At 35.5% G+C, this 12,629-nt stretch overlaps 1 protein-coding gene across 1 annotated transcript in view; it reads right to left on the bottom strand.

Moving 5' to 3' along the window:
* Positions 1 to 4,824: 4,824 nt before the first annotated feature.
* Positions 4,825 to 12,629, bottom strand: part of ITGB1 (integrin subunit beta 1) — a 56,143-nt gene continuing 48,338 nt past the window's right edge. The window contains exon 16 of the mRNA XM_003276014.3: positions 4,825 to 6,069. Coding sequence (XP_003276062.1) covers positions 6,004 to 6,069 — 66 coding nt within the window. The 3' untranslated portion in view covers positions 4,825 to 6,003. The remainder of the gene's footprint in view (positions 6,070 to 12,629) is intronic.

Below are 12,629 nucleotides of genomic sequence, written 5' to 3'. Positions count from 1 at the left end.
CACCCCCCAGCACCTAGTAACTGCTATTCTGTCTGTAGGGAACTTACCTATTCAAGGTATTTCATGTAAGTGGAACATATATTTGTCCTTTTGTGTCTATTTATTTCACTTAGCATAACATCTGCAAGGCTCACCATGTTGTATCAAAACTCCATTCCTTTTATGGCTGTATATGGATGGCCACTGTCCCATATATGATGCATTTTCTTCATCCATTCACTTGTCAATGGACTCTTGGGTTGTTTCCAAGTTTTGGCTACTGTGAATAATGCTGCAATTAATATGAGCATGTAAGTATCTGTTCAAGTCTCTACTTTCAATTCTTTTGACTATAAAAGTAGAATTGAGGGGTCATACGGTAATTTTATGTTTGGCTCTTTGAGGAGGTGCTGAACTGTTTTCCACAGTGGCTGCACCATTTTACATTCCCACCAGCAGTGCATTCTGGTTTCTGATTTCTATCCTTGCCAACACTTATTTTCCACTTTTTAAAAATTAGAGCCATTCTATTAAGTGCGAAGTGGTACCTCATTATGGTTTTAATTTGCATTGCCCTGATGGCTAATGATTTTCAGCCTCTTTTCAAAATATGTTAGCCACTCGTGTATCTTCTTTAGAGAAATTAGTAACCGCTCTGCCCATTTTTAATTGGACTTTTTGTTAAATTGTAGTTCTTTATATATTCTGGAAATTAATCCCTTATCAGATACATAATTTACAAGTATTTTCTCCCATTCTGTAGGTTGCCTTACTTTTTTGATAATGTCCTATGATGCACAAATATTTTTAATTTTGATGAAGTCCAATTTATCTTTTATCTTTTGTTATTCATGCTTTTGGTGTATTGTCTAAGAACCCTTTGTCAAATTAAAGGTCATGAAGTACACCCCTATGTTTCTTATAAAAGTCTGATGGTTTGAACTCTTATGTTTAGGTATGTCACTGATCCATTTTGAGTAAATTTTTGTATATGGTGTGAGTTGGGGTCCAGCTTCACTCTTTTGCTTGTGGAAATCCAGTTATTCCAGCATCATCTGTTGAAAAGATTTTTCTGTCCCCATTGAACAAACTTGGAAACCTTGTCACACATCAATTGGTCACAGGTGTATGGCTTAGACAACTCCTGAGTTGTAAAAGGAAAGAGAGAAACAGAGATGCTAACTATAGTATGTTTGTTACTGAGGAGAATGACCCAGAAGAGGGGAAAACTGATGATGCAGGAGAGGAGAAAACTGCTTGTCTTAGCAGGCAAGAGGTGATGGAGTTTGGAAGACAAATACAAGTGGAAGGTCTGGCCTTGGAGAGTTTATCTATAAGAACTGGCAGGAAGGCCAGTATATCACTGCAGATGCTAACAGGTAGGTAGGCACGGTAGCAAACTACAGAAATGAATCCATCTACTCAACAAATACTTATTGGTCGCCTACACCTTACTTTGTGCCAGATATTGTTCTAAGGATACAATTGGTATTTTCAGCCATTTAAACTTTAGCCATTCTAGTGGGTATTTAATGGTATCTCATTGTGATTTTAATTTGCATTTCCATTTTTTTCTTTTTTGCCATTCATCTTCTCTGGTGAAGTATCTGTTCCGTTCTGTTCTGAGGGTTCTCTGGTGAACCCTCATACATTACTGGTGGGAATGTAAAATGGTGCAGCCACTGTGAATAACAGTTTGGCAGTTCCTCAAAGAGCAAAACACAATTACTATATGATCCAGCGATTCTGCTTTTAGGCATATAATGAGAGGAACTGAAGGTATGAACTTGAACAGATACTTATATGCCAATATTTTTTGCAGCATTATTCGTAAGAGCCAAAAGGTGGAAACACCCCAAGTGTCCATTGAAAACTGAATGAATAAATATGCTATATGCAGGCAATGGAATATTTAGCCATAAAAGGAGTGTAGTTCTGATACATGCTACAACATGGATGGACCCTGAAAATGTTCTGCAAAGTATGCAGACAGTGAATCAAAACACAGGTCCCTGTGCTCATGGAGCTACCACATTTAAGGATAAGAAAGAAATATCAAACACAGAGGACTATGGTAGGCTTGAGGATCTGAAAGTTGAACTGGACTGGGAATGTTTGGGCAATATAATCAAATTTATGTTGAAAACGGCTGCTAAGGGCCAGTCAGTGGTTATTGTAGAAAATCTGAATGTTTATCTCCCAGGAATAATTTTGGTCAGTAAGCAACATTAATATAAGTTTTCAACATTTAAAGTCAATATATCAACTACTGCAGATAAAACTGAAGACAACTGTGTCTTCTGTAAACTTGCAATAAAGCAATGGATTAAATTCTGGGATTTAAATCTTCTGAATAGTGTTTCCTCTCTCAAAGTGATCCATAAGTAACGTGTTTATATGTCAGTCTGTTTTAGAATCCAGAATAAGTAGAAAGTCAAATAAAATTTATTATCACTGATAACTTTTTATGGAAACTCTATACCCTCAAAAATTTAAAATCTTAATTAAAAGTACAATGAAGACTTAATTTTAGAAGCAAATGAAGATAAGAATTGCCATATCAGTGAACTCAATATTTGTCTCATGGTTCTCCTACCATTTTTGTACCCTAAAGGTTCAGACTTAGATGACATACCACCCTCAGAGCAGTGGACACTTGATGGGCTTCTTAATCTAGACCTAATCCACCTTGAAAATTTGCTCCCTCTCATCACTCAGAAGCCACTTCCACCTACCCCTAAATTCTCAGAAGAATCCTGAGTCATGAGAGAAATTCTAAAGAGCCAGTGAAGGATCTTTATAGGCTCAAGAGTCCTGGGGAGATACTCATTCTGTTTCTGAACTTCTTTGAGCATATCAGATCAGAAATATCTACGCCTTAATGAAGTCATGTCTTTCGCAATGACATGGATGGATCACCCTAAGTGAAATAATTCAGAAACAGAAAATCAAATATCACACATTCTCACTCATAAGTGAAAGCTAAACAATGGGTACACATGGACATACAGAGGGAAAGAACAGACTCCCGGGACTCCAAAAGGGAGAGGGTAGTAGGAGGGTGAAAGGTGGAAAATTACCTATTGACTATAATGGCCACTACTAAGGTGATGGGTACACTAGAAGCCATTATGCAACATGTCCATGTAACACACCTGCACATGTACCCCTGGAATCTATAAAAATGAACGTTTAAAAATGTAAACATTAAGCCTCCAAGGAATAAACTAAAGACAAATGGCCTCTACTCAAGGTTATCTCTCAAACTGTAGTGAAAAACAGAAAGGAAAAATTCCAGGTTAAAACAAAAAGCTGATCACAGGTGACTTTTTAAGTGGTATTATGAACTGTTCTTGTGGCTCAAGGTCTTATCTGGGTGTCTGTTTTAAGGAAATTCATAAAGTAAGACTGGAAAAGAGTAAGAAAACTTTGTAAAATGTCATGGAATCACTGTAAAATATGCCACTATTTGGCATTAGCCAAATAATGTACTCATGATACTTAATATTTTGTAAATTTCTATAGTATAGTTTAAATGGAAAAAAAATTCTAATTGTTGTTTTGCTTCCTGGACTCTTGCTTTTTGGAAAGTGTTTCACTGGAGATCAAAATGTACTGTTGCTGGGAAAATAAATATTTTAGTGACCAAGTTCTATGTGGCTTCAGTCAAAGCATCTCAATGTGTGGTGTGTATATCTACACAGAGATAGATATACTATTATCAGTTTCTCAGACTATATTTTGAAATTGCCAGTTTCAAGCCTAGAATTACTTAAATGTCAAATTGAGTCATCCAATTTAAGTATTTTAGGCTCTTACAATCAGTATGAGAAATAAACTTGTATACAATTCCTCCAACGTCCAACAAAGGGATTCCTATAGTTAGAAAATATTTTTGTCTGCTATAAATTGTAATATAAAATCTAAAAATTCACCACATTCCAGCCTCAAACACGTTTGGAAAAAAAAACTATGTACATATAGAAGATAGACTTTGTTACTTTGTTCTAACATATTTTTAAAATATCATTATAAGAACAGAGTTCTGGAGCAGAAATATGCAATTCAACTTTATTGATTATGCCTAAGGCATAGGGAAATGAATTAAGCTAAGTGGAAGCATGGATGGTGGTAAACAAGATGAAACAGGGTGACAGAGAGTAATAAATACAGATAATTTTTTCATGGATCTTACAAACTAGTAAAAATGTGTAATTCTCACCTCAAATATGCTTTAGTCTAAGCTACGAAACACATTTAAATGGAGTAAGTAAAAGAAGATCAATTAACAGGATGTGAAGGGATTGTATAAATGTGAAAGGCTAGTAAGGCTGAAACATTTTCTCCTCCAAATATTTCTGACATTTGTTGTATGCTTAAGAAAGGAGCATATATTTCTTCTAACAAACTTTACACAAGTAGTTCTTATGGATATATCCTTTCAAACATAAACCAGAGCCAAATAAAAGTAAAATTTTTCCTAATTTTTCTTATCAGAAAAGTTAACAATCCCCTATCTATATCTTAAATAAAATGATACAATTTCCAGCACCTACTAATGGCTCTAAGATGTTCATAAAGTTAATTCTGCTTAATATTGGGATGAAACCTCTCCCAGCATAGCAGGATAAGGATCTATCCACCATGATTCAGAGAGCCCAAGGACATCTTCAAGTCTGTATTTTACCATACCACTCTCCTTATGTCCCTAGTACATTTTTTTAAAGAATTATGTTTTAGCTTCATAAGTGAACTACCCACCAACCATAAATGCTTTTCCTCAACTTCTTTAATCTATAAAAATTTCATGCATACAACCTGATAAAATACATCAGAGTCAAGACATCCGATTTAAGTATTTTAGGCATATTTAATAAATAACTTCAGTAAATAGCACTGTAAAAAGTGAACTGTTAAAACTAAAGGCACTTAAAACAAGAATGTGACTAGTATGAAACAAGATGGGCAACTCAAATGGTGAGAAGTAAACGTACAGTGGTCTGTTATGGCACTAATTCGAAGTAAGACTCGCGTAGGTGAGAGCTGTTGCATAGCCACGGTATAACTTCACATGTTCATTAAAAAGGCAAATTGACCGCTAAAACTTCAAAGAAAAAGTACTCATAAAAAAAGTCTTACCCCAAAATTGCAAACAAATACATTAAAAGATTAGAAGAGGTGATAAAAAGCACCAGACATTAAACAAAATAAAAATAATAAAATAAATTCAACTCGAAAGGTCCCCCATTCAACAAATACTTCACAAAGTATGGCCTGTATGTAAATAGTGCTAAATCAAGGACTTTTTAGCAGAAAATTGCTCGGTTCTTTTATCTAAGGCTTGAATTTGTAAAGTGAAGGCATAAAAGTTACCAAACATTAAGTAACTCTTAAAATGGCACACAGGTTTTAAAGCTATTGGTTTTTCCTCCCTAACTCTCTGAATTTTTCCCATGGCCTTTGTAGATCAACTATTTCAAACCTATTTTACACCAGCAACTCTCAACGTACTTGTCTTTCAGATATGTCATCACTCATGTCTAACAGGCAAATAGCAAAATAACAGATTTAAAACAATCCTTAATTAGCTATCAGGACATTTACTTTGGATTCTGCATAACTGCAAACTGACATATTTGTAAAGCTAAAGATCAGTTTTAATACATGATTAACAGAAACTCTCATCATGCTCATTACTTTAACTATTGCCCTTTCAATCGCTATAGAAATATCACTTAATCCAATAAGCTTGATTTCAATAGTCCAGGAAGAAAAGGTCAAAAAGGCACAATGTGACCTTAGCTGACAAGAATAACCATCCTGTCTCAAGTCTTTTGTCAGTCCCTGGCATGAATCACAACATTATTTTCAAAATAATAAAACATTTTTAAAATTATACATATTGTACATTTTCAAAACCTGCACATGAGTAAAACCATGGCAATATTGCCCTAAAGCTACCTAACTGTGACTATGGAAATTGCTACTTTGCATTCAGTGTTGTGGGATTTGCATGGGCAGTACTCATTTTCCCTCATACTTCGGATTGACCACAGTTGTCACGGCACTCTTATAAATAGGATTTTCACCCTAAAACAAAAAAAAAGTGAGAAAAATTATCGGTTACTCTACTAAAATTATGTACAATAATTTTTATAAATCAAGACTAAAAGTTGCAATCATCTTAAGAAGTCATTTCTATTTTATTTGTCCAGATATCACAGTTGTTTTAAAGGCATTAATAATGGCTTATGTAAAAATAGAAAATGGAAGCTTTGCTTTACATTATGCCCCGTTATCTGGTGCTATTTCATTCTTGAGTCCCTCCTCCACTGGAGGCTTGATTTAAGAATGTTCTCCATGGCACAGAATGTGCTGTCATCGTGGATTCTCTCCTTTGAACTAGTTTGTAATGCCTGCCTTAAGGAAGCATGAATTCTGCTGCCCATCACTGCCTGATTCTCATCCCTTTATCGTGAACAGAAGGCGCCTGCTAATCAAAACGGGAACCCTTGGCTTTCACTGTTGGGAGGGAGGTGTGCTTCTGGGGTCTCCTACAGAAGTTACTAATTTAGAGAGTGAGGCTGTCATTGTGTCACAGACAGCACTGTGCCCCACCAAGTCACGCTGCCAAATTTGCTTAGAATGTTAGATAATTACCATTCCTTATGAAATAACTTGTTATTCTTCAATATCATTGGGTGAAATGTCTTATTGCAGTGCTATAATTTAGTAAACAGTACTGAAGTCAAGCCTAACAAGCAGGCCCCAAGCCATAAACACAAGAGATCTTTCAAGATCCAAAAATATACTGACAGTGATGTTTTAAGCAGAAAAAAACATATCACCGTATCACCCTTTTCCTTAAAAATTCTCTTATACTATAAGTGCTACATTTAAATACTTGCTATAGCATTCTTTTTTCTCCTGTTCTTATAAATTGAAAGCAGGCTTGAAAGCTAAGTAAGAAGTGTGACCAAATAACACTTTATCAGAGAAAATTACAGTGAGTACAAATCAAAAATACTTGTTAACTACGAGGGACATTTTTTTTAAGAAAAAATTAAGATTCTGGAATGTTGTTCAGTTTTATATCTCACTATAGAACCAATTGCAGGTGATTTTTAAAAAAATATTTATAGAAAGCATCTAAAAACATTTTTGATCTAAAAGTAATTTTTGTTTTTAAATTTTATTCACACTTCATTGCAGACTGTATTTGGATCTGCCTTTTGGTGGCACAATTTCTGCCCTCAAGGAAGGTATAGTTTGGTGGGTGAGAGACATGAAAATAAGGCACTCTGATCAAGTTTACAATAGAGTTATGAACATAATCTGGGAATACTACAAGAAAAAAGTTATTAACTTTAAGAAGATTAAGGAGATTTTCATTGTGAAATTGACCAGATAAATTATTGGTTGGTAAATAGCAATCTGTGCAAAGTCAAGGTGTAGGGAAAAGAATGGGACATTTAAGTAGAAATACATATAGTTCAGAAGTGTTTAGAGTTAGGGGAGGGCAGGTGCAGTGGCTCATGCCTGTAATCCCAGAACTTTGAGAGGCCGAGGTGGGTGGGTCACTTTTGGTTAGGAGTTTGAGATCAGCCTGGCCAACATGGTAAAACCCCATCTCTACTAAAAATACAAAAATTAGCTGGGTGTGGTGGCGGGTGCCTATAATCCTAGCTACTCGGGAAGCTGAGGTAGGGGAATCGCTTGAACCCGGGAGGCGGAGACTGCAGTGACTGAGATCGCAGCACTGCACTCCAGACCGGGCAAAAGAGCAAGACTCCATCTCAAAAAAAAAAGAAAAAAAGAAAAGAAAAAAAGATAAAAAAAAAAGAGTTAAGGGGGCATATGATTTGAGGTGAGGAGACAAAGGAAGAACAGTCCTAGAAGCCTTGCTATGAAGTCTGAACTTCATCCTGTAGGTATCCCATACCAATGAGGGAAAAACATAGCATATAAAGGCTGGGTCCTGCCAGACACCAAATGAACTACTGTGATTTCAGCTCAGCAGCTCATGTGATACCAATCAGAACCAGACAACATACCTCAGCCCTCACTCCCCTCTCCTCAAAATACACCTTGACTGGTTGTTTCAGAAACATGGACAAACTTAGGATCCCTCAGAGACAGACAGCATATGATGTGGATGACAAAACTGTGTACGTCAAACTCTCAGCTCTAGTCCCAACTGAAGCTAATACACTATACAGTTGTGAGAGCAGACATTTCAAAATGGGGGTCAGGAAACTGGATTCTAGCAACTACTATCTTAAAAAGCCAGAGTGCAAATAAATTACACTCCACATTCATATCCTATCTGATTTGAGGCTAAGTGCTACACATTCCTTCAAATATGTTGGGAAAATAAATTACCACCTAAGTTTCTTTAAAACAATATATTTGCTAAATCTAGTATTTAATACTCAAGAATTATAAGGGAAGGACAAAAAAGAAAACAAAAAATAAAGAGAAAAAGCCCTATACAGATGAGTCCAAAGTGTAATTTATATGGAAGAACTTACCTTTGGAGAAAAATCTGTCTTGTCATGTACACAAACATTTGTATTTATTATTTCAAAGTCCATTCAAACAAAAGTTTAACATGCAAGGTTAGAGGTAAAATTAAGCTCACTATCTGCATTAGGCATCATTTTAAATGAAGGTAAACTAAAATAATTCAGATTAGTTTCCATCATTCAGAGTGCAACACCACCCCCACCCCAACAAAACCCGCATCAAGAGAACAGGGTTATATTATGAAAGGAAGCCCTCAAGCTCAGTAAAATGTCATCTTTGTGCTCACTCTGGAATGGCTGACAGTGGTAGCTATAGAACCATCTCTACAATGTATTAAATACGTAATGCAGAACTGTGGGAGATTTGGGATCCACATTTAAACCTGCATAACAGCAGATGAGGACAGACCATTTTTTTAACCCACTCCAACAGTTAGAAGCTGATAATGGGACATGTTCTTTTTAATGTTCCTACATGGTAGTCTTGTGCCAAAGTAATTAGTGCCTGCCCATTATTTCAAAAATTTCAATGACATAATTGACTGGCAAACCTTGGTCCGTATCAGAAAAGTTTTTTTACAATCCATGATGTAATTTCTTGATGCTCATTCATTTATTTCAATTGTTAATTTCTACTTTTTCTTGAGAAAACATCTCTTAAAATAATCTGTAGCCATCAAATTGCCTGGACTTCAATAATGCATAGAGAAATTTTTACCAAACTTCTGCTTCTTGAATTACATAAAATGCTTATTTTAGCAACATTTTAGCCATACATACATTATAAACATTAAGTTTAAATAACATTTACTGATAATTTCCTTCAAAATACAATTAAAGGTACAGCAGGGGTGAAAATTTCACCTCAGTAGGACAGAAATTTTTTCTCTTGTGAGAAATAACCACACGAAATTGTCAACATTTGACTATTTTTGACCTACAACTAAAGAAAAGTATATTAAAAAAAAAAAAAAGCCTGGCAATGTCATTGGCTAATCAGTTTTCCTCTAAAAATGACTTTCTGTAAAGTACTAAGTGAGAACGAGAAAAATATGTAGTCTCAGACTAATACAAATATGTACCAACCTGCCCATATGTGAATTTGAATATAATTTTCTGCCATCAAATTTAACTTTAAAAAGTCTTACGGTCTACTTAGAAATAAAAATCTGACAAGTTAATGATTTCTAATGTTATCAGCACTTCTTATATCACTTGTAACTATTAAACATTCCTGTACTGTAGGCTCTTATTCATGATCAGTTTGTAACCACACTCTCAATAGTCAAAAAGCACAATTACATCACTGGGTTCCATGTACTAAAGTGATTTCCCTAACGTCATGTTTGCCAACAGCAGCAGTGTTAACTCTGACAGAGTAACAACAAATTGTAAAAGGGCTGTAAATCTCTATAAAGAGTGATCTACCTCTTCCTAACCAGGTAACAGGGACTTCTGAAGATACATAACTGCTACCAAGTACAATGTCGTAGACAAGAACATGGACTCTGGAGCCCAACTGCCTGGGTTCAAATCTCAGCTCTCTGACTAACCAGCCATGGGAACTCAGTCAAGTTACATAACCCTTATGTGTCTCAGTTTTCTCATATGTAAAACATTCCTACAACTTTCACTATGAAGATTAAATATAGATCAAGTGTTCAGAATCATGCCGAGACACAATGGTTTTTATGTAAGTATTACCAACACCATCTTTATCTGCACATTAAGGTAGGCAGTGAGAAAAGCAGAAATCTTCCAGGCCCTATTACAGTCAGTCAGTTGGGAAAGAGAAGAAGAGTTCTCAATCACCAGTCAGGAGAATTTAGTTCTAATCACAATTAACCTTTGTTATCAGAGTTTTAGGGGCTTGCATGATTTTATTAGAATATGCTGGAAGCATTTCATGAAAATTCAGATATGAACAGTTACAAACTTATATTTGAAAATTAGAATTATTCTCACATACACACACAGACACACACACACATATACATAATATACATACATATATATGGTATTCTGGCTTTTAATGAAATTTCAAGTTATATTCAAGAAATTGATCTCAAATCTTTTGAGAACCAATAATGATATTGTAGTTGCATACCATACAAATATAGTAGGTTACATTTTTCTATTTTGCAATTTGGATTTCATGATCAATTTTCACTATCTGACCCTAAAATTTACTCATAACAAATTTGTTATTTAAGGATAATACCGGTGAGGCACAGTGGCTCACACCTGTAATCCTAGCACTTTGGGAGACCGAGGCGGGCAGAGCACTGGAGGTCAGGAGTTCAAGGCCAGCCCAGCCAATGTCGTGAAACCCCATCTCCACTAAAAACAAAAAAACTAGCCTAGCATGGTGGCAGGCACCTGTAATCCCAGGTACTCGGGAGGCTGAGGCAGGAGAATTGCTGGAATCTGGAGGTCAGAGGTTGCAGTGAGCTGATATCACACCACTGCACTCCAGGCTGGGTGACAGAGAGAGACTGTCTCAAAATAAATAAATAAATAAATAAATAAACAGAAAAAGAATAAAAGATAATAGGATAATATCATTCTAGGCACAGGACTGTTGTGAGGATTAGAGCTGACAGGCTGAATTCATATACTGGAGTGCATTTGCCAAATACAACCACCCCATACAAAACAGAGTACTGACTCCCTGTGACAGATGAGAGAAGTGAAGTGACTCAATGCTGTTCTACTTACTAAGTGAAAGAGGTGGGATTTGACCTGAGATCTAACTGATTGCAAAGCACATTCTCTTTTCACTACAACATGGTTGCTGTTTCTATATCACATTACTTTTTTACAGTCTTTCTAAACGTGAAGTTAACATACAAAAAGAAAAGCCACAATAGCGATATTTAAAGCCAGACTTAAAAAAAGAACAGCAATAGTGATAAAGGACACACAGTGCAGTAAAAAAGATAAAAGTTCACATGCAAAGGCAGAAAGTGAAAGAAAATACGAACGGCAATTTAGAGACCAGCTTTACGTCCGTAGTTTGGATTCTTGAAATTATTAATAGGACTCTTGTAAATCGGATTTTCTTGCTAAAGTAAAAGAAATAGTTTCTAATGATTTCATCAGAAAAAAAGAAGACATTTATAGTGTTCAAACACTATAAAGAGATTTTTTTCTATTTCTACCCTTCTGAAATTTGTAATTTAAAAAATTGACAATTTTTAAAAACCCAAGCAAATTGTAGTAAAGTGCAACTAACTACAATTCATTTATAATTTAAAAATACTCAAGATTGTCATTGCTTTCTTAGATCAAAAGATGAATACACAAAGGCCAACATTTGGTTACCCCACCCTCTGACTCCATCTTTCAAAGCACTAAATGCTAACATAACCTTTCAGTCACTTACGGCTTTTAAGATTTTTATAAGCCAAGGTTTACTGAGATACAATTTTCACAGAGGAACATACATCTTTTTAAAGTACATAGTTCTGTGAGTTTTCAAATACATACATCCACCCACAATCAAGATCATCCCAAGGAAGATTCCTTATGCCCCTCTGCGGTCAACACTTTCCCCCATTCCAGCTCCTAGCAACCACTGATTTTTGCCCCTGCAGTTTTGCTTTTCCAGAATGTCCTCTAAATGGAATCATACAGTATATAGCAGGGGTGTCCAATCTTTTGGCTTCCCTGGGCCACACTGGAAGAAGAATAATTGTCTTGGGCCACACATAAAATACACTAACGATAGCTGATGAGCTTGAAAAAAAAGTTACCAAAAAAAAAAAAATTACAATTTCTAAGAAAGTTTACAAATTTGTGTTGGGGCCACAATCAAAGCTATTCTGGGCCGCATGTCCTGGTCGATGAGCTGTAAGTTGGACAAGCTTGGTATACAACCTTTTGAATCTGGCTTTCACTGAAGGTTTTTGTTTGTTTTTTTAAAGAAAGAAGCAGCTTTCCATTGAATAGCTTGCTACATAGATAACATTATTTAGGATTCTACTTCACATTAGATGAAAAGGTAGATTTAAGATGAAAATTATTAAAGAAATAAAAATACTGGCCACAGTAACCAGAATATACATGCTCATAATCAATGTTTTGTTTCAATGGGATATATTTAGGACGCTTTCTGTTTTTCAC

Source organism: Nomascus leucogenys, chromosome 18 (assembly GCF_006542625.1).
Source record: "Nomascus leucogenys isolate Asia chromosome 18, Asia_NLE_v1, whole genome shotgun sequence".
Classification (NCBI taxonomy): Eukaryota; Metazoa; Chordata; class Mammalia; order Primates; family Hylobatidae; genus Nomascus; species Nomascus leucogenys.
The sequence above is the reverse complement of the archived record's forward strand: the minus strand, read 5'-3'. Positions and strand labels throughout refer to the sequence as shown.